This window comes from Agelaius phoeniceus, chromosome 3 (assembly GCF_051311805.1).
Source record: "Agelaius phoeniceus isolate bAgePho1 chromosome 3, bAgePho1.hap1, whole genome shotgun sequence".
Classification (NCBI taxonomy): domain Eukaryota; kingdom Metazoa; phylum Chordata; class Aves; order Passeriformes; family Icteridae; genus Agelaius; species Agelaius phoeniceus.
This window is the reverse complement of record NC_135267.1, coordinates 2,977,430-3,002,742: the sequence shown is the minus strand read 5'-3', so window position 1 is coordinate 3,002,742 and position 25,313 is coordinate 2,977,430. Positions and strand designations below refer to the sequence as shown.

General features: G+C 43.4%; 1 protein-coding gene across 1 annotated transcript in view; it reads left to right on the top strand.

Annotated features, from left to right (window-relative positions):
• Positions 1-25,313, top strand: part of INTS9 (integrator complex subunit 9) — a 60,817-nt gene that overhangs the window by 1,623 nt on the left and 33,881 nt on the right. Inside the window, exons 2-9 of the mRNA XM_054629613.2 lie at positions 2,912-3,039; positions 7,262-7,322; positions 9,490-9,552; positions 13,072-13,211; positions 14,835-14,921; positions 19,142-19,262; positions 20,967-21,101; positions 23,705-23,816. Coding sequence (XP_054485588.1) covers positions 2,912-3,039; positions 7,262-7,322; positions 9,490-9,552; positions 13,072-13,211; positions 14,835-14,921; positions 19,142-19,262; positions 20,967-21,101; positions 23,705-23,816 — 847 coding nt within the window. The remainder of the gene's footprint in view (positions 1-2,911; positions 3,040-7,261; positions 7,323-9,489; positions 9,553-13,071; positions 13,212-14,834; positions 14,922-19,141; positions 19,263-20,966; positions 21,102-23,704; positions 23,817-25,313) is intronic.

Below are 25,313 nucleotides of genomic sequence, written 5' to 3'. Positions count from 1 at the left end.
TGCTTCAGAATCCAGTGAAAACCTCAGACTCCCACAACTCAAATGTGCTTTGACTCAGGCAAGCCTCAGTGCTCATTTCCCCCCAGATTTTAAGCTGGCATGTGATACTAATACTGGAGGAATGCACTGCAGGATTTGTTTGCTTCACTTGGAATTCCAAGCTGTGCCTTTAACCTGCACAGCTCTGAGTGTTTTGGAGCTGCAAGTTTGAGCCACCATCTCTCTGCCCTCAATGGAATGGGATGTCTGTGGAGAACCTGCCTCTCCCAGGCCCTGAGCATCTGGAACCAGCCCCTCAGCTTGTCCCCTGCTGCCAAACTTTCATCCAATTTGCAAATCCTGCCAGGAGAGCTGTGAGCTGAGCATATTTATGCCTTTTGTGTGTTTTGTGTTATTTTTTATGTGACTTTTGGAGTTAGGAGATGAGGCACCTTTGTGTGTTGGCTGCACCAGCCTTTAGCCATGAGGGAATCAAGCTGGAAGCAAGCAAATCTTGGAATAAAAAACTTGCATTTTAGTCCAGCCAGGAACATGAGTGAAAGCTCTGGATCTGTTTTAAACAGTAACATATAAACTGTGTGGAAATGATCACATTTATAAAGTGTAGAGACACACGTAGTGCAAACACTTCTATTCCTGGATTCCTAATCCAAAATTCTAACAGAGGTGCAGGCCCAGCAATGTCACCTGTGCAAACAGCTGTATAGAAAATATAAATTGCCTTTTTTATTTTTCTGTCACTTTGTTTGAATCTGGTAGAAAGAATCCATTGACTCCCAGGAATCCATTTACCTCAACATGACAGCCACAGAGAGAGATGATTTTAGCTGCTTTTAAAGAAGGAAAAAAGGAAGATTTTCCAGTTAGGTCATAGATGTAAGGGTCATGATATCACTCATGATTACAAAAAAAGGCAAGAAAATATTTTGTTGATAAAAGTGGTGATATTTCATTGCCTTTTTTAATTACCAATAGTTTAAAAGCCACAAAAATAGAACTTATTTTTCCCTTCATTTCTTTCTATTTACTTCAATTTATAGCTTCATTTGTCAAAGTTCTGGTCTGGTGAGAACTTAATTTCACGTGAGAGTGTTACATTTGTGAATAAACCAAGTGAATTCCTCACTCCTTCACCAGCTTGGCTTTACATATTTTTATTAAACTTTACTAAAAGAAAGACAAAGTGTGATGTAACCCCTTAATAATTAAGGCTTTGTGAATTTAAAACAAAACTCTCTGTGATATTTTAAATTTAATATTTGAGGCTTAGTCGGTTTTACTATTTAAATATAGTTTAAAGCAGGTTTTTGAGGAATGTACGTAAATAGACTTCTTGAGGGTTGTTAATCCAGACAGTTGCAATCCTGTGTTAACATTATTGTGAGCAGAGGTAGAAAATGAAATTATTCATCTCCCTTTTTTTTCCACTTGGTAGAGGGAAGTATAGAACACAAGCTTAAGGGATAAATGACTTAGAAAAAGACCAAGTCTGTTTTTAGTGCAGTGCACGGCCAAACAAGTGATATTTTTCATCTCCATTGACAAAAACTTGAATTGAAAAGCTCCAATTTGACCACCTGAGCGTGGCTGTGCTGCCAGATACCCGGACTTGGGAGAGTGGAGATGCAAAAATCCCTCCTCGGGGCAGAGGAGCCTTCCCGCAGAGGTGGCCACGCTCCGCTCAGACCTTTGTCTCTAATCCCTCGTTTTAAAGGCGACCTTTCTGTTCTGCTCTCCCTCAAAGCTCCCGTTAAATGTTTGTCACTGCAGACAGGAGGTGGCTGCATCCCAACGATGCTCAAGTGCCCCCTACATCACCTGCTCACCGGCTCATTAAGCTTGCAAAGCCTTTGGGATTTGGATACACAAACCCTTCCATTCAGGTGGGGCTGCCCAGTCCCTCCTGCTTCCTGTTTGTGTTTAGCAAGACAAAAAGCAGGTGAGAACTTGCCCCACAGCTGCTGCACCTGTGCAGGGGTTGTTGGGGCAGGATTCTTACCAAAATAAAAACTGGTGTTCCTGCAGGGCTTCTCTGCCTCCCTGTCCACCTCGAGTCATTTTTAAATTTTCTAGTTTTGCCAAGAGGACTGAGCTTGGAAGAAGCTGATTTCCTGGGTTTGGGGGGAAATAGGTGATTGCAAGAAAAAAAGATATTCTGCATGTGTCCTAAACCAGAGAGAAAAGCTTTGCCATCCACTCAACCCTTGGGATCAGAAAAAGTGAAGAAAATCTGCCCCTTAATACCCTGACATGGGGAAATCTCAGGGGACACAGATTCATGGGCAGTCATGGTTTATTTTGGTGTGTAAGGAGCTGTGTTTAAAAACAAGGGGGGAAAGGCAGTTTGTGAACTCCATTCACAGAATCACTGAGGTTGGAAAAGACCCCCATGATCGAGTCCAACCTGTGACTGACCCCACCTTGGTACTGAGTGCCACATCCAGTCATTCTTTGGACACCTCCAGGGATGGGGACTCCAAACCTCCCTGGGCAGCCCCTTCCAATGCCTGTCCACCCTTTCCATGAAGAAATTCTTCCTGGTGTCCAACCTGAACCTCCCCTGGCACAATTTGAGGCCATTCCCTCTCATCCTGTCCCTGTTCCCTGGGAGCAGAGCAGGCCCCCCTGACTGTCCCCTCCTGTCAGGAGTTGTGCGGAGCCACAAGGGCCCCCTGAGCCTCCTTTTCTGCAGGCTGAGCCCCTGTCCCAGCTCCCTCAGCCCCTCCTGGTGCTCCAGCCCCTTCCCCAGCTCCATTCCCTTCCCTGGACACACTCCAGCCTCTCAATGTCCGTGCAGTGAGGGACCCAGAGCTGGACACTGGATTCAAGGTGTGGCTTCACCGTGCCCAGCACGCAGGGAAGGGTCATGGTCTGAAGGGTCCTGAGTAACTCCTCCTCATTCTTCTTCCAGTACTGCCTGTCAGGACACCCAACCTTGCCATGCAACGTGCTCAAGTTCAAATCCACCACCATCATGCTGGACTGTGGGCTGGATATGACGTCTACCCTCAATTTCCTCCCCCTGCCTCTGGTCCAGAGGTGAGTTCTGTGGCCTGTCAGCACTTAGTCTGCATCTTCTTGGGTTGCAGTTGGAGTGCTGTGCCTGAAATGGTGTATTGGAAGGAGGGAGGGGATGGGTACAAATGAACAGCATCATCTGATATCATAAATAGACTTTGTTCACTTAAAAATTCTCTTTATCAAAATAACGTCCTTTGGCTCAGTAGACGGAAGACATTTTATAGATTTATTGATTGGTTTTTCTAGATAATTTATTCTAAGCTTCAGTAAAGTATTGCTGCAACTGCTCAGCACAAGTGAGGTCACATATCTGTCATCTTTCTGGCTTCTTCATGCAAGATGAGATAAATGGGTAACTGAGATGGAGTGCGTGGAGCCCAGCAAGTCCTGTTTAACCACCATCTTCTCAGGCTGCTCTTCAGAGCACGGCCTAATGCAAAGAAAAATAGCACTTAGCAGCCCTTGTTAGTTGCCTGCATGGCATAATTGTTCCCTTTTAAAAAGTTAAATAAATAAAAGGGCTGTGCAGCTGGGCATGGGATTGGAACAGCAGAGAAACAAAAATAGAGTCTAGAACAGAATCCTGAGATCTCCTTTCTGTGCCCTGCTGCAAAGTTGTATTTCCCCAGGTTTTTAGACTAATTTGGGTAGTAAGTTAGGTTGGCATGTTTTGTGTAAATGGAATAAATGACAAAAATTAGCAGTTGGAAAGGTGGGAATGAGTCACTCTCAGTGATGGGGAGGAGTAGGAGTTTTCTCAAAAGCCGTTCAGTAACTTTGATCCACAAGGAAATAAGTGAGGAACATTGTGGGTTCAGGGAAGGCTTGATTGAGAGGGGGAAAATACAATTGGAAAAGGGAGTTTCCTAAGTGACCAAGTGAGGTTAAAGCAGCTTGTCCAGCACTTCCTATGATTTGTTATTTTTTGGAAAGCAGAGGAAAGGAATAGACAATGTGGGCATTGTTCTGCAAGAACCTGGAGTTCAGGATGTGCTGTAGAGAGGCAACAGATGCCCTCAGAGGGATCAGTGTGGAAAGCCCATTTTTGTCCCATTCCATAGTGCAGCTGCTGACTGCACCAACTGGTGCAGTAATAGATTTTTAACAGATCCAGCAAATTTTGGAAATCCAGGTACAAACAGAATTGCCTTGCATTTGCTTTCTCCCATCCCCCCCCCCAAAAAAAAGGAAATGGAGAGAGGAAGAAGTAGCAAAATGAGGTGATTGAACAAAGGCTTAAGAGGTTCTTTAGAGCAGCAGGAATCAGCTTTCCCCTGGGATGTGGCAGCTTTGTCTGCTGATAGCAGACCCTGGGAATGAACAGCCAAATTGCAGGTCACAACCTGGAATTCCCCAAGCCCCTCCAGAATGTCGGCACTAAAATGACTCAAACTCAATAAGAGAGGATGTCAGATTTGACCCCTGATGGCCCAGTGGAATTGGAGCAAACATTTGGATTTAAATCCAATCAATCTTGTCGGTGAGTTGACTGAGCACCCCTTAGAGCAAGGATTGGCCTTAGCACATGGACTTGGGCAAGTAATTGATCTCCTCTGCCAAGCAGGTGTCCTGCAGAGAGTTGTGGAAATAAGTCAGAAATGTGAGGAGGAATGTGGCTGCCACTGCAAAGTCCTTATCTCTGTAGTACTCATAGTTGTACCATTTGAGATTAGGAGTCCATTACCATGATGTCCAAACACCTCTGAAATTCAAATGTGTGTTATCAACACAACATGGGGTGACAGAGAGCTGACATTGTCATCAGATGCCAGGTAAGGTGACAGGAAGGACTGACTGCCTGAGGGATTTGAACACAGATCTGGTGTTCTGTCCAGCTGTATCCTCTCAGAACCTGCTGTGTTTATTGGAGATGGACATCAGTGAGACCTTAACCTGAGAGCAGCCATGCTTCTCTCTGCTGTCTTTAGCCAGAGATTCCAGCAGGATCCATGAACCCTTTGGATTCTGCAAATCTCAGTATGTGATCTGCCCAAAGGTGTGATATTACAGAGGATCTTTGCTACACAGCTCAGTCCTGTGTCCTACCTGGCATGGGACCCTCCTTGAGCAAATATTTTGAGAGCCTGTGCTCTAATCTATGAGAGAGGCAAGTGCTGCAGTGTTTGTGGCATTAAAGGGACTGGGCATTTTTCAGAGTTCTTTGCTCCTCAAAGAAATGCCAGTGCAAAGGTATTTAGATTCCCCCTTGCCCTGGAAATGGCATTCCCTGTTCTCACCAGCCCATGGAGCATGTGCTGAGCACCTGCAGCTGCCCAGCCCTTTATGCTCCTGTACTTTAAAGGAGGTTTGTCAACTGGAGTTTTCTCCCCTGCACCAAAGTCAAATGCAAAACGGTGAAATGAACATGTGGGGAGCTCTTAACCTTTCCTGTCTAGCCATGACACACTTGCTCACATTATTTATGGGACAGTTCCAGCTATTTTGGATTAATCAATCACTCTATTACAATGTCAAAACGATGTCAGGAGGAGCTGTGTTGCTTCTTGGCTTCAAGGTAAAGAGTCCTTTCTGTCCTGTGTTGCTTGTTCTGCTTTCAGCCACACACAAGACACACCTGCTCATTTTGCCTCCCCTGACTCTTCACTCCTCAGTGGATGCCAGTTTAGTACAAGTTTAGTGCTCTTTCATCATGAATAAAGGAAAACTTTTGCTAGGTTAAATTATGGGGAGTAGGACAAAAAAGTGAAGTTTATTCTGCTCTGCCTCATGCTGCTGAAACCACAGATGGATCCAGGGATTTGCAAGGCACAAGGCACTGACCTGACCTTGTGCTGGTGTTGGGACATTGGACTGCAGCCCTCCAGGTGGCCCTTCCAGCCAAGCTTCCTGTCCTATCCCCCTGTATCTGACAGAGTTGTTCCATATCAGAGTGGTTTCTTCTTGCTTTTTTCATAACTCTTTTAGACTCACTGCACCAAATCTACTCAGCCCCCTCAGTCTCCAAATTACTGCTCCTAAATTGTGCTTTTGAACAATGCACTGGGCAGCACATTTAGTCACTTCATCTTTTCTGTCATCAGACTTCTTCAGCCTTGCTCTTTATCCTCAGAAGGGAATTGCCCTTCTGGCACAGCTCCTCCATGACAGATCCTTCTGCTCTCACCTCTTACCTTCTGCCTTCATTCCTTGACTCATGGATTCCCCTTTTTCCTTCCTTGTGACTTACTGGCGTGTCAGAATTTGTTCTTTCATACTGCTGTTAGTCTGAACACAGCATTCCTTTGAGCCCTTGAATCACTTCCTAAGTTCAAGATGTTGAATTTGAAAGTGCTTTTAGGATATGCCTGCTGTAGAGCTTAGTGCACAGCACTTGCAAAGTGCATTGCAACCAGGTTCTGTGTCCAAATCTGAACTTGTTGCAGGGTTTGGTTTCAGGTGGGTTCAATTCTCTTGTTTACTCAATAGTTTTTTTTATTTGTGTAAATAAACTTCAGTCTGGGCAGAGAGTATCTTTAGAGCTAAGGTGTAGTAGGCTCATACAAAAATCAGATGTCACTGTGAAATATAAATAAGTCTCTCAGTTATGTAGCAAGAAATGCTGCAGCCATTACTGCTGTAAACTCAATCTACCTTTAAATTCCTTTATTAGCATTTGAAACAATGAAAAAAAGGGGCTCTGCTGTTGCTTAGAACCTGCAGTTGACAGCAAAGTCTCCTTGCCCCTGTGTCCTGTACAGCTGTTGGTGTGGCTCTTCAGGGTGACACCCAGGCACAAAACCATGGTTTATGTGGATATAAAATCCCAACCTGTGTCTATAAATGACTCAGTCCAGAGCATCAGTCTTTCCCTGCCACTGCTGATGGGAATATTTGTCTGTTGTCCTCTGTCCCAGAACAGTTTTATGGTGCTTTTCTGTTGTTTCGAGCACAGAGTTTGTTGCTGCCCTAACTTCTGTTTATTCATCCACTTTCACCACAGGGAACTCAGCAGCACTGAGCCTTTTTAAAATCCTCACCATAAATGACTAAAAACTCCCTGTGTGCTTTGTCCTCTGATTTATTTTTACTTATAAGTGTCATAATCATGATTTGTAAAAGTCATTTTGGTGAACACTTAACCACAGTGAAACTGTCTGTCTGTTTTATTGGGACTGTTACTTCCCTCAGACAGGAATTGTGTTCTCTGCCTGTATGACACCAAATAGAAGGTCTGTGCTTAGCCACTGATAATAATTCAGTTCATATTGAAATAATTTTTCTTCTTTCTTTCTTTCCACAGCCCCAGGCTTTCCAAACTTCCCGGCTGGGTTTTAAAAGATGGAAGCATGTTTCTGGACAAGGTACAGGAGTGATGCTTGGAATTTTCTTGCCATGCAAAAAGCCACCTGACAGGTTGAGAGCTGGTGCTGCAGGAGCTGACTCATCCCAAAGGTTTCTCTGTGTACCTCTAGCAGCCAGGATGTCCTTGCAGAGCAGAGAACGTTTTGAAACAAAATGCTAATAGCAACTCTCAGGCTTCAGAGGTAGCCTAGATTATAAAAAAATCTGCTTAAAATGCAGAAGTCGTCAGTATGAATATTTTTGTATTTCATGAAGCTCCATAAATAATAGTGCTTCGCCTTCTTAGAGTGCCTTTTATTCCACAGTCTCACTTTTCTGACACTGAGGCTTCAGAGCATGCCTATAAATGAGGTTGGTTTCATACCCTTTTCCAGGCAGAGCTATGAGAAAGGCAATGGTTTGCCTATGGGAGGTCTCTCAGAGAGGAAAAGCATGGCTTTGGCCTCTGAAATCAACATGTGTTCTGCTGCTGGACATAGCAGGGAGGATATTATCTCCAGCCTCCTGGTTCTAAGACACAGAACTTCCTCAGCAACATGAGAGACACAGAATTGCTCTTTTTTTTCCCCCCTCTTTTCATTGCATCGGTTTTGGAGGCAGAATTTATCTGAGGCTTCAACCAAAACTTGGCACTGCAGCGGCCAGCTTGATCTGCCATAAGGGAACAATGAGCACAAAAATATGTCAGATGTTAGTAAAATAGGCAGATACATTTCAAATGTGGGCAGCAATAGGTACCAGTGGAGAAAATGCTTAATAGACTGTTCTCTGACTATGGGAACATTAAAGCAAACAGTGATAATAGTTGCTTTTGTAGGGAACTTTGAGGTGGACAAAATGGATTGATCTGATTTTTACAGACAAGGGAGCTGAAGATCATAGATTAAAGACCCGATTTTTCTTCTCATTGGAGACAAAAGAAACTGTGCAGGCAGCATTTCTGTTGGTAAAATAGTAACAGCTCTATTCAGAGCACTTGCTAACTGGCAGTTGCAGGGCTGCAGAAGCTCAGGGGCAGAAATGGAGTTGCTCAGTTTGAATTCCCTGGAAATTTGTGTCTCCTGAACCCCAGCTTTGGTGTCAGAGCTTTGGGCTCCAAAGAACGGACAGATTGTCACTGTAGTTTTATTTGGAATATATTTAAATTTCTGGGATGCTGCTGCTGCAATGTGTGCTCAGGAGAAACCTCCAAACTCACACAATGGCAATGGAAATCGTGTTAAAAATTCAAAGGCAGCATCTCTTAACTTCACCTTGACTACTGTAAGTGCTTGGAATGGTAAATTCTTTGACCCATGCTGGAAAAAGCCAAGGGAAGGAGTCAAAGGGGGGTGTTTTATCATGTGAGGTGGACATTCCTGTTACAGCACTCAGTTTTAAAACTTCAGTCCTGGAGAGGCATTGAAATGTGCTGTGATCTACTTTTAATCATTTTGAACTCCCTTGAGATGAGGTTAGGAGACTTCTGCCACTAGATGTAATTGCTCATTCGTTATTAGTTGGCAGGTGCACTGTAATTATTAAGAATTGGATTCAATCTTTAATTCTGTCAGTCTGAAGCTGGCTGAGACCACTTGCTTTGGGACAGGAGAGAAGGCAGGGTGGGTGGTAGGGAACCTGAGTTGTGCTAGGAGTAGAGTTGGAAATGTTTTTGTTCCACCCCTGAGGAATGTGACTTCTCATGTGACAAAAGTTTTTGATGTCAGCCTTAAAAAAGAGGAAGAAAATAGGGAATAGAGTTTAACAAAATGTGCCATGTGGAAATTAGATCCCCAAAAGTTGTGTCATCAAATACTCTGAGACAGGGGCTATAAATTGTATTTAGGTTCTAGTAAGACAGAAGAGGTTGGATGTTATTTGGAACCAATTCCAAACTTGCCTTCCTGGTCATTCCCAGGGCTCTTTCTTCACCTACCAGAGTGCTCTCTCTGTCCTTGCCAAGGAGGATTTGATCCCTTCAGGTACCAAGCAGCCTCATCTGCCATGAAAGCAATTTCAGCAGATCTGCCTGCACCAAACCATGTCTAGAAGGGGGATAAATGTCCTGTAGTAATGGGCTGGAAATTACCTGTGATAAAGAAAGTGTCTGGAAAATCCAAAATGTGCTGCCTTGGCTAACACAGTGTTGTATTTTTGTGCCTCCTCTGTTGGTGTGGTTTTTTACAGGAACTGAAGGAGTGCTCTGGCCATGTGTTTGTAGACTCTGTGCCTGAGTTCTGCTTGCCAGAGGTGAGTTTGTTCAAAGCCTTACTGAAAAATCTGACTCCATTCAATCACATGGGAAAAACCTGTGAAATTATTACCAGGTTCCTGCTAATTTATTAATACTCAGTATTAATACTGCTAAAACTCTGTGTTGTTAAGGTGCTTTCAAGCCCTATGACACTGGAAAAAGGATGGAAACAACCCTTTTCAACCATGGTTTTGGGAGACATGGAAGGTCTCCTTGAACAAATAATCTGACACAAGAATAAGACTGAACTGTCCCTTTTTGTGGGCTTTTCAAAGACAACCAGACTGAGCTGGGCTGACTGACAGGTTCCATGTGCTGATCTAGATGAGGGCAGGGCATGGAGGTGAGGAAAGCTGCTTGTCTCTAACCACAGATGCAGGACATGCCTGGGGAGCCAGCTGTGGTTAAGCCAGGTTGGATTCTGCTGGCTGCACTTCTGCCAGCAGCACTTTCAGGTTAAAAACTTTTACAGCCTCTTTGAGAGCCTTCACATCCACATGCAAGTGGCTGCTCAAGCTGGTTTTTACTGGAATTTCTGGATGTAGAAAAAGCAAGCAAGACCATTGAAGATGTTTGGATTACCTGGAATCACCCAGTGGATATGGGGAGTGCTGTAGGAGAAATAAAGATATAAAAAGCTGAGCAGAGAGAGGTGGGGATAAATAATGGAGAGTAGCATGGGAATATATCCCATGGGAATATATCCCTTTCCTCAGTGTGTTCAGAGGGCAAAATTTTTTTTTCCTTTCTGCCTGACCTTGCAGACAGGAAGCCCAAAACACTCCTGGAAGGTTGCTGTCAGCCTGCTGAGGTTCTGGCAGTATTGTTCCCATGTGTGGATCTCATGGAACTCACCTCTGGCATCACTCTTGTCATCTTGATTCTTCCCAACAAGTTGGCAGCTCTGGTACTGGTTTTGGCAAGTGGTTCCAACAGATTACAACCATTCCAACTCAGCTGGAATTGTCATAATCCAATCACACCAAAAAAGACCAGCCCAAAACCCTAATAATTCTGAGTTTTTGTGAGCTTTTTGTTTACTGTCCTGTGAAACTGAGGGATGTGGGAAGCATCTGTGTGTGTAGAAAGTGCTATTATGGCCCAGATCTTGGGAAGGACAGGGTTTATGTCTTTGGAATGATTATCTGCTAGGGTTTAGGGTGCTTCAGCCAGACTTTCTGGTTATTTTGGGCTGGAAAATACCCACATGTGTAGCTCTGAATATGACAGACAGGGAGTCACTGCTTCATCTTACTCCTGTTACCACTGCACAAAGCTGCTTCCCAGCAGCCCATCCTACAACCAGAACACGACAACCAACTGCACATCACCATGGCAAGAACTTTAAAAATGGCCTCTCAGATGTTTCCCAAAATTCCCAGCAGATGCCACATCTCCTCCAGGAACACTGGAAAGAGATCTGCTGTGACACCCAGCTCACACCTTGAGCTCACCTGTCTGCAGGAGGTTCAGGAGTCATGGCCAGCTGCAAACAGAGTGGAAGTGTTGCTGCTGTTTGGCAATACGGGATAAGAGGGAGCTTTTGTGAAAGAGGCTTTTACTTTATCTCCTTCCATGCCACTTCTTTTGAAGAAACTTGTCTGCAGAAGCAGTTAGCCAGAGAATCTCTGTATCCCTTCCAGAACACCATTGCCAGAGCAAGCCAAGATTTGGGTCTAATCCAGCAGCCACAAGGTGAGATGAGGCTGTCTCAGCAGCAGAGTGCTCTCACATATGTCAGAGTGCAGGGTGCAGCCCTCTCTTTGCTTGGCAACTTTCTGCTCTCTCACTTCACATGCAAGAAACATTTTTAAGCCTCTTCAGCTCAAAGGCACTTCAGTGAAATCGCTGCAAGCCCCAGGGAAGATTTCACTTTGTTTTGGTTTTGACACCCTTTTCATGCTATCAGTAAATGCTTCTAGGGTGCTGAGATGCGGCGTGCTAAAGGTTGGAAAGTGCTGGTGTGTATCCTCCTGAGGGCTCTCCTGGGCTGGGATTCAGCTCAGGGCTGGAGCCCCTCTGCTCTGGAGCCAGGCTGAGAGCTGGGAATGGTCACCTGGAGAAGAGAAGGCTCCAGGGAGACCTCAGAGCCCCTTCCAGAGCCTAAAGGGGCTCCAGAAGAGCTGGAGAGGGACTTGGGATAAGGGATGTTCAGGGACAGGACACAAGGAATGGCTTTCCACTGCTAGAGAGCAGGGATAGATGGAATATTGGGGAGGAATTGTTGGCTAGGAGGGTGAGGAGACCCTGGCAGAGGCTTTCCAGAGAAAAGCTTCCCCTGGATCCATGGAAGTGTCCAAGGTCAGGCTGGATGAGACTTGGAGCAATCTGGGATAGTGGAAGGTGTCCCTGGGTGGAACAGTTTGGTCTTTAAAGGCCTTCTCAATCCAACCAGTCCAGAAATTAATCTTGTACAGTCTGGACACAGCTGAAAGCTGTCCAAACCAAGTTGTGGACAATCCAAGCTTTGGCAGGAGCAGGCATCAGCAGATCCTTTGATACCTTGCAGGAGTATGTTCCTGCCTGGAAGCCCAGGAAGATAAAAGGTGCCCTGCCATGGAGCTGAGGGTGATGTTTCACCTCCTGTTGTCAGCTCAGAGATCATTGCTGATCATGGATTGAAACCATGAGTGCTTAGGAGGAGTTAAGCAGCTTGTCACCAGAGCACTGTGTCAGCCCTCTGCAAAGCAGACTGACCTACTTTCTTGCCTTTTTTATTCAAATTGCTGGACCAAGCCTTGTAATCAGATAATATGTGCTTGATGAGTGTTGAATTCCATTAGCTGCTCTATAATAACTGAGTTAGAGGTCAGTAATCTTGTAAATTTCTGACTTGACACCATTTGTGTTATAGCATTACCAGTAAATATTTCTAATTAAAATTCTTTTAACAATGTGTGAAATCTTCTTTCAGCCTCAGAACTCTTGTCTAAACTGTCACATCAAAACTAATTGGGCCCACCCATCCATTTTGTTGTATCCTGTGAATGGGCTTTATCTCCTGCTGTAGAAAATGTGAATGAGAAAAATGCCAAACATTTACTTTGGGAAAATATGAGGATTATTTTTAAGCATATGAATAAATACAATCTTCATTCATCTCTTTCTTGGGGTACAGTATGATGTGCTGCATTAAAAAAAAAAATGAGACACCCTAATTCACTGATGCAGAAATTTTGGTGTCTCTTCCTCCCTAAGGAGGTGCATACATCAGTTCTTTGCTAAAAGTAAAAAAGTCATGGATCTCATAACAGCAGCCATTTCATCACCTGAAAGACAGAAAAACCCAGGACATGGTTTCCTCTCCAGGTTGGAGAATGGAATAATTTTAGGGGGCTTTTAAAATAAATCTTCTTAATTTAAAGGCAACATTAATCTTTGCCACAGCTGAGAGATGCTTTTATAAACCAGTTACATTCTTGCAGTAAAGTTTAAAAAAATAGAAGAAGTTTTTCTGCCATTTATTAAACTGCACGAAAGGGTTACAAGTTGCTTATCTCTGCTCTTGTTTTCAGACTGAACTGCTTGACCTCTCCACAGTGGATGTAATCTTGATCTCCAACTATCACTGCATGATGGCCCTGCCCTACATCACAGAGTACACAGGATTCACTGGAACAGTTTATGCCACAGAGCCCACTGTTCAAATTGGCAGGTAAAAAGCCCCTTCAGATTCTCTGCTCCTCTTTCATCACGGCTGAGGAGAAGGTGTAAAGGACAATGTGGGGAGAGGAGTGGTGTCTAATGTTCCAAAGAGGCTTTCAGGCAGGAGCTGAACTCCAGCCAAGTCCTTAGTGCTGCAAATGTGTTAACTCCATGTTTCCCAACCTCTGGAACCATCAGCATTTCCAGCAGGTGCTTTGTGTTGAGTCCAGGCCATAGATGTGGGACAGTGGAATTTGAGTGGGCTGAGACACCTCAGTAATTGCCACATAGACAACTTCAGACCTTCAAAAACCATGGATCAAAGAGCTCTCCTGCTCTTCTCTGTTCCCCTTAACCAAAAGGAGACTTCCCAATCAGAAAATGGACTTGTTCCCCACAGAAGCTGTGGCTGCCCCATCCCTGGAAGTGTTCAAGGCCAGGTTGGACAGGACTTAGAGCCACCAGGTCTAGTGGGAGGTGACCCTGCCCATGGCAGGTGTTGGAACTGAATGATCCTCAAGGTCCCTTCCAACCCAAACCATTCTAGGATTTTATGATTCTATATAATCACACCTTCCTGCACTCCACAGAAAGGAATTCAGGCTGACATCATCTCAAATGACAGCTGAGCTATGTGAGCTCTGAACTCCAGAGAGAAGCACTAAGAAAAATGGCAGAAATAGGAGACTGAGATAGAAAAAGATATGACAGTGCAGTCAAAACCAGAAGAGTCATCAAACCTGCCAGTTTATTTTTACAAAATTGTCTTGTTGATTGGATGGGTCAACACCACATGCTGCAGGTGAGGCCTAACTGGAACTGAGCTCTGTTCCTCTCTCCTGCAGGGCTGCTACATTCAGTAATTAGGAGCCAGATTAGGCCCTCCTATCTGGACTACTCTGTAAGCACTTTAGGGCAGGAATCTTTGTCCACTGAAGGTCCTGTGCAAACTTCCCATGCCAGAGTAATTCCCCCATTGTGTGAAAACAAACAGAAACTGAAGGCCCTTGTAGGTGAAAGGAATTGTGTAAATAGGAACGAGTAGTAGACCTCTGGGTTTTACTGCTCCAGAGCTGGAGATAGCAAGTGCAGTCTTGTGGGAGAGTGCACTGGTGTGGTTCTCCCCACCCCAAGTCATTCCAGATGCTGTCCTTGTGCTCCAAACTTCAAGGGAGAGCCTGCACACAATCACAAATGCTGTTTAGTTTTGGGCAGGGAAATCTGCAGTGACAATTTCTAAGGCTTGACACCTTTTCCTGTCTCAAATATGCGTTGGCAGATGAGGAGAGTTCACTCTGACAGCATGCTTGGTTTCCCTAAGTGATAGACAGGCAGCAGCTGAGGAGGTTTTGTTGTGTGTTTTGTCTCATTACTTATCACAAGCAGTCAGTAATGAAGAAATTATCTTGCACTTTCCAAATAGCCCATAACCCAGTGGGCCAGATCCTCCTCTGTTGCAAGCAGATGGAATTGGAAACACTCCTTGGATAAACAGGGGCAGTGCTGGTCATGGCCTCTGTGGGAAGAACCCCCCTCCGGGTGTTACAATTTCCGTGGTATTTTGGAAAGATTTGGGCCAAAGTTCTCTCCTGTGTGAGAGGAGGCAGTGCTAATTTAGGTTTGATTTTTTCAGGCTCCTGATGGAAGAGCTGGTGAATTCCATTGAACGCGTGCCAAAGGCTCAGTCTGCCTCCATGTGGAAGAACAAGGAGGTGCAAAGGTAAGGAACGAGTCCCAGGAAAGGTGATTGTGCCAAAGCACCAAAGTTTGGGAGTCACTTTGAGGATGGCTCAGCTGCCACCACTTGAGATTTGCTGCTGTGACTCCTTGGGTCGATTATTTCTTTAATCATTTACCAAAGTTTGGGAGTCTCTTTGAGGATGGCTCAGCTGCCACCACTTGAGATTTGCTGCTGTGACTCCTTGGGTCGATTATTTCTTTAATCATTTCTGCACATTGTTGGTTTTCCAACTTCACAAATTTGTTTCTGCTTGGTAACAGCAGAGCTTCCCCTAATCTCCCCTCACACAGTTCAGCTCCATGATGGTAGATAAACCCATCAGATTTTGGTAGTAACATCATAAAAAGTTGTTGAAATGAGAAGACTCTTTAAATTTATTGACACTGCATTAGAATAATTTAAATGTAAATGTTATTTACATTTATGTTTGCTGGCATACTAAGAAAGTCAAGACACAGCTGTTGGAGGTCACTGGTGTTACCTTTATTCCCATCTTTACACCTGAGCAGCAGAGGTGGGCTTTTTGGCTTTTCAAAGCTTAAAAACAAATTAAAATCTGAATAAAAAAGCTTATTTGGAAGCACCATGTCCATTATTCCAGATATACATCAAACAAGATGCTCAAAGTTTTGAAAGCCTATGGAATCTAAAAATCATCCATACAGTTTACTAATTGTAGCTGATGCTTTCCTTGGGAATAAAAACAATTTCAGGTGCACAGCATGTTCCTTGGAGGAGACAGTTTTGTTTTTAGCACATTTTAAAGATAGGGTTGGTTGATTAAAAAGTTATTTTTAAAAGCTGCTTTGTGCATTTTAAATTGATCTCCCTTTTTATACTCCTAAATCTTAAGATGGCTTGATTTAGAAGTTTGTTAAAAGTGAATTATTTCTTACATTAGAAGAGTAGCCTTGATATTTCCCAATATCACGAAGTAAAAATTAAAAATCCAAATTACCACAGTTTTAGCTGTATATTGTGCTCCCCTGCTGAATTTAGGAGCAGTCTTTACACTGTAACTCTCACTCTTCTGAAGAACACAAGCAGATGTCAACTTGGATGTAAAGCAAAACTAAATTCACTGAAGTTCAGCAGGATTTTTAGGATAGTGGGGTTTATTTTTAAATTTTGGGGTCCACTGGCCTGCCCAGAGCCACTGCTGACACTCCCAGTGTGTGGGGAGAGAGGACTGGAGCCATCATTCCTGTCACACCAGGCATGTTTTGTATGCATGGTTTAAAGGAGAATCATATATCTTGCAGCTCATATAATGTCACTTTCCTGGTGGTCGTATTTTAGGAAAAGTGCTGCCTGGCACTTTGCATGCTGCTGATTATTCCAGAGGAGAACACAGAGAGGGAATTTTTGTTCTGATTCAGCTGCTGTAGAAGACTGGAGCCTTTTTTTCCTTGAAGTGGTACTTAAAATACATGTTCCTCTCTCCTATTGCTGGGCATGTCCTCCAAAATTCACAGTTCCATCCTGTAGCTGTTGTAAAGGGATAGCAGGGAGATGGGAGCTATAAACATCAGTTTAATAACATAAATTTGTATATAATAAACTCTGCTGGTATGAACCAATGTTATCTTTGAGCTGGAACAAGGGGACAAATGTGACCTCCCTCTCCACCTCTGCCCCACCTGTGCCCTGAGTTTCCCCCTTCACCTCTGTGTGCATCTGTAAAACAGAGCTCCCATCCAGCACAGAGGGCACCCGGGGACTTTAATTAATGTTTGCAAAGTGTTTTGAGATGCCTGGTGACAAGTGTCACGCAGGCGTGAATGGAACTGATTATTAGAGCAAAACATCTACTGCTCCCCAAATTAGCACCTGGCTAATGGCACATGCAGCCTTGGACTGACATCCGTTACTTAAGAAAATGTGATCTTGATGAATTGGGGTTTTTTTTTTCCTACTTGGCTGTTGCTAGAACAGAATACTTATTACTTCTGAGCCTAACTTTAATTTTTCAGGCTGATCAATCCCCATTACTGCTTTACAGTTCAGCTAGTTCTCCTCCAAACAGTTAGTATAAAACACAAAGTATTATCATCTTCATTAGATAAAGCACTGGAGCATTTGAAATGCAAATACTGTATAAAATATAATAAGTTCATTATAGTGGTTTACATTTTTCCATTATCAGATCCAGTCTGAACTAATTGCTTAGCCTGTTTTATTGCCACTGGCTTTTATTTCAAGTGAGCAGTCTCATGGAAGCTCTGGAGATGTCAGCCAGGATATTTTTCACACTGATAGGGATTCAGGGGCTAAAGAGGAAGTTTGCCTTATGAAAGGCATTTTTTTGACTTCTTGTTTGATGGTTTCCCATATCTTTTAAAGTGTTTGAAACAGGCAGTTTCCTGAGGCTGAGTAGGGCACGAGAGAGGCTGTGGCCTGATGTAGTTTGGTGCTGCCATCCTCCTCTCCCTTCAAACAATTCTGGGATTTTACATCATACATAAAATGCCACCCTTTGCATTGACCAGGAGGGGCTGTCTCCATGCAGATCCCAGGGGAAAATACAAATCCCTGAGTTTTTTAAGGGTGAATTTTGTATCCTCAACCATGTGGATTCGTGGTACCTCCCCATTTATGGCTGTCCCAGCATCTGCCCTCACACATCTGGTTGTTGGGAGGTGATCCTTTACAGGATGTTGCCATGGTGGCAGTAGATTTATTCCAGACCACAAAATATCCTCTGGTTACTCTGTGGGAATCTTAGCAGTGAGATGACAGACTGAATGCACCTGAGGGACCAGCACCTCGTTGTCACTCAGCTTCATGGAACCACTGGAGACTGGTGCCACTGGTCTCTGCCAGGGATCAGAGTATTTTCAGTGTAGCCACAGTCAAGGCTAAGAGAAGCTTCCCTCACCAAGGACAATTCCCCACTTTCTCCATTACCTGGAGAAACATTTTCCTCTTCCCAGAAGAGAAGCTCCTGAAAGCATCCAACACTAAATGCTTCTTATGGTAGGTTAAAGGCTTTTACAGGCAATTTGCTTCAGTGCAGTGGTGGACAACTCTCCACATTGTGTCTCCTTTTGTTGCTTACGACTTCCCAAAAAAGACCTTGAAGGCTTTGTTTGTTTCCTGAAGCACAGGGTGCTTTCAGCCAGCGTGTGCTGGAATTGCAGTTATCGTTCTGGACCTGTGCTGTGGTCTTGGCAAGAGCTGTCCTTAATCCTTTCTTCAGTATCTTAAATTATGGAGGAGTTCACTGACCTAGTAGATATAACAATAAATTAAATTCCTTTAAACAAATTGATCAAAGAAACTTGACCAATTTCCATAAATCTTTGGAAATTGGTTTGAATTAGCCTTTGATTTAGCATTGGTTTAATATACAAAAAAAAAAATCCTATTCTTCTTATGCATTTGGCAGCTGTGCTGCTTCCTCCCTCAGTTCATGTTGCTGAGGAAGATTTATTTCCCAGAAGTTAGCCATCCCTCTTCCAGCCTGTGACATTATAGTTCACTTCTTCCCTTGACAACGCCGGCCAGCTGACTTGCAGTGTCTGTGAGGAGCAGAATGGATGGATCTCACTTTGGTGTAAAACATCTTAAATACTTCCGTGGAGGGGATTTCAAAGAGCTCTGCAGTGTCAGCTCGTGTGTCCCTGCCAGGGCACTCAGAAGGGAAGTGGGGTTGAAGGCAAGGAAGCTGAGCTGCAGGGACATGTGCTCTTGGAAGAGACCAGTGGCAGAAATCAGGGCAGGGCCATCCCTGCTCATGATCTGGTAACTGTACTTTAATCACCAGATTGTTACAGATTATTAGGGTATTATTCAGATTATTGTGATATAAAAAATGATATTATTATGATATAAAATATAGACACTGATCCGAGATCCTAGTGCTGGAGGTGCATTTCATATTGACATCTCAGATCAGCCAGCACCTTTCATCAGTGGTGAAAATACCCCAAGAGTTGTGGTAACACCTTGATCACAGCTACTTCTTTGATGCAAGGGCTGGACAGAGCAGCAGCAAAGAGAGCTGGAGGAGAGCAGTCCTCAGGGTGAGGCAGACTGGGAAGTGTGGCTTTGCTCCTCACTTTGAAGCACCAGGCACACTGAAAATAAAAATTTAAAAGGGTAAAATGAAAGATGTGGAGAATATAAATGGTTGTAGAAGCTGGTCCAGCACCAGCTGTTGTCTGGATCCCCACAGAACCTCCCGCTGGTGTTCACAGGTTGCTGCCAGCCCCACTGAAGGATGCAGTGGAGGTGTCCATGTGGAGGAAGTGCTACACCATGCCCGAGGTGAACGCAGCCCTCAGCAAGATCCAGCTGGTGGGCTACTCCCAGAAAATCGTGAGTACCTGGACAGCTGCCCTCAGGGCAGCACCAAAACTCCTCAGCAACTCCTCAACAGCTGTTCCCCAGCTTTCCCCCTCCAAATCCTGCGTTGGTTGGATCTAGTTACCCTGGCACAGGCAAGCAAGACAGGATTACACAGACTGGCCCTCAGTCTGCCTCCCAGGAAGGGCTCTTGTTTGGTGAAATCAGGGAATTTCCATTTGTTTCTTCTCTTCCTTGGGGAGGCCAATTTTAAGGCAGCGTGCCCTCAAATTTGGAGCTGATGGCTGGCCCACTGAGAGCTGGGAGGATGCAGGGAGTGAATGTATCCTCTCTGTCTCTAAGCCACATCCCCTTCCCAGCTCCCCAATCTCACTTCTGGGAATCTTTAGAGTGCTTTAGCCTCCACTTTGTTTCATACTGTAAATTAGGGACTGTAAACAAAACCTAATGGTTCAATGTGAACTTCAGAAACTCCTTTCCCAGGGCTTCCAGCTAACAGTTATTGACTGTAATGCTGTTGACTATAATCCAGTGTATTTTCCAGAATGAAGTGAACCCACAGTTCCATAGTCTGCAGATCCCATATGGATTGTTGGCAGCATGTGTGCCATGAAACCTGCTCTTGTTTGGGCTGTGATACCTGGTTTTGCTGCTCAAAGGCCTTAAAAATAAAAATATGGGTTAAAGTAAGTTGTGACTCCTCATTATCCATGGATTGTTTCAGTTAATTTTTGACTGTCCTCACAGTGTGGATGCATCTCCCATAATTTTTGATGTGTGTATCTGAGCCAATCATTCTTTTGTAGTTACTGGGGGAAAAAACTCTATTTTTTTCTCTTCCCAAAGCTAACTTTTCAAATAATCAAACTTTAGAGCTTTGGCTTACACACTCTGAGGAATGAAGGCACCCTGCCTTGTTTTTCAAGGCATCCAAATATGTATTGAAATACTAGAAAAATCATTGCATTGCATGAATCAGATGCTTCTTCTATTATTCAGTAACCAGAAGGCAAATCACATTAGGGAGGTTTATTTTCCTTTCTCCAAACAAGTATTCCACATTCCTGGGTGCAGATGAAGGAATACAATTCCTAATGATACCTGGAAAGGAGGCAACTGTCAAGTTGCTTACACTGAAACTAAAATGTGGATTGAGTTTGCAGGGTGTTGTTGCTAAATTACCAGCAGGTAGCATTTGAAAAGAAATAAAGTTAGAAAGCTAGTGAGTTTGAGGTTAAGTTTGTTTTCCACAGTAAAATTTGCAACCCAAGCAGCGTTTTTATATCAATATAGAAGTACTTGTCCTTCCTTCTCTCCTGCTGGCCAATACCAATTTAATTTGACTAAAGGAGAACGGTTTTCAAAGATGCAAAGCTCCCACAAACTTCTTCAATACAGCAGAGACAGGCAGAGGATCAAGGATCAAGATTGATTCCTTCATTTTGAGGTATTGTTCAGTGTGAACTCAGATGCCATGAAATTCACATGCAAGAGGGACTTTATGGAGGCCCTGCCTCAGGAAAAGCTTTTCTCAGAGCATGTGTCCTGCTAGACATGGGTGAGTAAAACCAGCAAATGCAATTCTCAGGAGAACAGCTCCACAAAGGCTTTGAGCAGCAGAACTGCTTTTGAAATTACTATCACTGATGACAAAATGACCTGTCCTGATTTCTTTTGGGGCTCTCTCAAGTTTATGTCTCTCACTGTGTGTTTTAGGAGCTGTTTGGTGCTGTGCAGGTCACCCCTCTGAGCTCGGGCTACGCTCTTGGGAGTTCCAATTGGATTATCCAGTCACACTATGAAAAGGTTTCTTACGTTTCAGGATCTTCTCTGCTTACAACACACCCTCAGGTACAGCCCCTGACTTTTCTTAGTCTTTAGGAGGAACTTTTGCTCCAAAAAAAAGGGGTTATTCCAGCTGGGATCAGGTTTAAGGTAGAGGCTACTCTAAGGAAACTGTGTTATCAGTGCCTGGACTTAATGGGCATTGATAAGACACACCCTGACAAATGACAGGTATCAATAGTTATGAGGGAAAGATAACTAAAATTCTTTGTTATTGGTGATTTGATGTTCACTTAAACCTGTGGAATTGTCTTTCACTCTAAAGAGGAAATTTTCAATAGAGTTAAACAAAAGAGCATTAGTGACTTTTAAAAAAAATCCATATTTGACTGAAGAATCTTCACAGACAGTTCACAGACTGCTTTATATCACTTCTGAAACATCCTTCCTTAGGAGGAATGATAGCTCAGTGGCTGCCAACTTTTCCACCCCGCTCTGCTAAGGGCAAAGTCTTTATAGTGCTGTAGATGTAATTTCCAGTAAATTAATTCTCTCTAGATCCATAAATTCTTACTGAAAAGAAAGGCTTGAAGTTTGCAGTGCCGTGCGCTTCAGAAGTTGTCAAAATAGTTAAAAGCATTATTGCAGGAGGTATTTAAAAATAATTTAGAAGATGTGTCAGGTTTTTGATCACTAAGTGATTTCCCCCAAGGTGGGTGTCTGCTGGAGAGCTTTGCTTCTGAGCATCCCTCTCTTAAAAGCTTGTTCTCAGCTGAGAAACTACAGTAGATAAATGATCCTTAATAGTATGGCCATCCTTAGGTGCACAAAATGTATCAGAGCCTCTAAATCCCTGTTTCTCATCAGCCTCATTCCATCCTGGGCTGTGCTCTCATCCCCTCCCAGAGAAGGAGCAGCAGTATTTGATAATGTGTGAATGCAATATTTCTGTGAGGAGAAACTTTGCCCTGTACAAAGTAATTTGGTAGCTGAGAATGTTTTCTCCTCACTGACATGAAAAGGGATTCAGGTTATCAGATCAGACTTCATCATTTTCCAAAGGTGAACATTTCTCTGGAAGCTTCTGGTAAAATCTGTTTTTAAGGAAATTAAGTCCCAGTGGCAGAGAATGGTGTGAGTGAACTGCTCACAGACACATCTTTAGAAGGAATAGTTTAACAGATAGTTAAAATCCCATTCAGTTTGTACTTTTCTTGTTATTTACCACATCACAGATGTTACCTCATATCATCACTGTCTTGCATTTGCTTCCAGATGCTTTTTGAGGACAATGGATAGTTTTTGTCCTGGGGTTAATCCCTGGGAGCACCAGCACAGGCTGCTACAATCTGGTGTTTCTGTGCGTGGGTTTTGGGAGCTTCCAGCCAGCTCTTCATCATCTCTTTGATGTTTGACAGACAATATGTAATGATAACAGTATCTCAAGTGGCACAGAGTCAGAATTGTGAGTAACAAATCAGTTGTTCCTCAGGGAGTGAGAAGTTGTTTGTCTGTCCTGGTTCTTCATATGATCATGATGAAAAGTTCATCATGAAATTCCCATTTTTTTTTTAGCAGGATGTGAAAAAAGTCACTGCATTTTGTTTTAAAATAGAATTTACTTTGGACATATCCAGAGCTGCTTTTCCAGTGAATTGGGATTTAGACCTGGCACCACTGACTGTTCCCTGTTCTTCTGGCAGAAGGTTTCCATTGAAATTTAGTCTCCCCCTCTCCTGATGCTGGATTGACACCATTGCCACTGAAGTGGAGAACAGCAGTTGACAGCACAGGTTCAGACATGTCACTAAAAGCCTTTTAAGACATATTCTTTACATTAACCCACAAAAATCAATGCAGGCCCTCTCAGTGCAATGGCATCTGAAATTATGTGGATCTAATATACCATAATCATTATGTACATTATCACAGACAGATTCCATATTATTTTTTATTGCATTATTGGCATTTCATTTTCATGGACACACTGGAGAGAGTCAAAGATTGTGATAAATCTCACGTGTCAGGTCTGATCCTACAAGGGGGTGCACAGTTTCAACTCCTGTCAGAGTTAATATGAAATTCCCCTGCATGTTTAACAGAGCAGGGTCCTTCTCAACTGCTTCAGAATGGCTCTGGAGAGCTGTGAGCAGGGGAATTGACCTTACAGTGGTCTTGGAGGTTCAGCAGAGGAAATCTCTTCATCTGTCTCTTCTGGCAGAAATCTTTCCTGATTGGTGAGACTGTCGAGAGTTGTTTATTGAGAGTAAATAACCATAAAATACCACACAGCTGCCAAGCAGTTGCCCACTTTTGCTTAATCAGTAGCTGTGGGAAGGGCATCCCAACCCAGAGTGAGGCTCAAAGTTACCTTTTCCCAATCTGCAGACAGAGAATTGGATTTTACCTTATCAAGATTGGATCATGCTACATTTTCAGTGTCAAGAATATGTATTTAGTGTCACAGTAGCATCTAATTTCTGAATATCTACTCTCTGTTTGCTAATGCAGAGAAATGGGTTTGCATTTTCATTCTGCTTTAACAAAACAAGTTAGTTTTCCACAGGTGGAGGAGTCTGAAGTGTAAAATGTTTGGTGACTGTTTTCATCCTGTCCTGCCTGGAGAAACTCTGCTATTCCTGATTTTATTTCCCTGTGCTCTGTTCCAGCCCATGGACCAGGCTTCTCTGAAAAACAGCGACGTTCTCATCCTGACAGGGCTGACCCAGATCCCCACTGCCAACCCCGATGGAATGGTGGGGGAGTTCTGCAGCAACCTGGGTAGGTCACTGAGAGAAACCTCCTGCCTGTTTTATCATCTTATTCATGGCTTTGGGTGGGAAATAATTCTGAGATTCCTGGAATTGAATAAGTTGTCCAGCTATAGCTCCTGGCATAAAACTACCTGTTTAGATTTTACGATGTGCTCTTGATGTCATTAATACAGTAAGTGCTTGGAGAGACACAAGTTGTACCTAAAATGTTTTGGAATGGAACAGGTATAATGAGATTTAATCACTTGCTGCTCCTGCTTTGCTAAGTATGTCACTTGGCTGCCAACAGGCTATGTGGATATTGTTCCCAGCTGAAATATTACTATTTCCTTCCTGTGTATCAGCCAGAGTAAAATCTTCTTATGCTTTTTTATGACTTTCAGTTTTGAAAACAAGCACATCTGCTTCCCTTCTTACACCTGACTTTTAAATATATCAAAAGCAAACAGCACAATCTCTGTTTAAAAAAAAAAAAAAAAAGTCGAGATATATTTATAGACCCCCAGATATATAAAACCTAATCAGACGCTTTCACAGCTGGAAAAGCTGATAATTGCAAAGCTGTGATATCAGTGTGAATGGCAGCATTTTCCAGCCTGTTTGGAATGTCACATCCAGTGCTGTTCTCTCCTCTTCTCCCCTTCCCCCTGCTCAGTTCGTCTGTGCTCTCATCCTTCTTTCACCAAACCACTTTTCCATGGATGTCCTGCCCTGCATTCCCTGTTCTTTTATCAGAAATCTTCCCTTTATTTTAAATTCACTACTTTTTACAAATAAAACTAAAAAGCTTGTGATAGGAAGATCCTGACAAAGGTTACCAAAAGACATGAGAAAATTAAATCAGACTAAATTCCTGGTCTGATGGAATGGGACCCTGCCCATGGCAGGGGGTTGGAACTGGGTGATCCCTAAGGTCCCTTCCAACCCAACCCACTCAATGATCCTAAATATCTGTTAATAGAGCACATTCTGGCATTTTATCAGAATGATAATTATGGGTCTTATTAAAGATCCTCTCTGCCAGCATCCTGGCTCCAACAGGAACTGTGTGCATATGCCTGAAGAAGAGCAGGAGAGCAGGGTGGGATTCTGGGATACTTTGCTCTCATGATCTTTAAGTATTTTTATTTCAGGAATTTCCTGAATTAGATGTGTTTGTGTAGTTAATGATGCCCAGTGGTTTTGTTCAACCTCCCCTTGAAGCTGTGTTAACACCTGTGACTTCCTTTCCTAAATGTGTGGTTTTTACATGTGTGTGTGTATATCTCACCTGCCTTTTCATTGTTTTTAAATACTGTCAATTTTATTATCCTGTGAGCTGCCACAGATCAGCTCTGGTGACCTTGTTTTAGTAAATCCAGATGTGCTGCCCTTCTCTGGACCTTCATGGGGGTCGCTGTCCCTCTGACAAACACAATCCCCTCCTGTAACACTGAGTAAACAAGAGTGAGACTGTTAATTAAAATGCATTTACAAATTAAAGTCTTAGAGCTGTAGTTGAGCC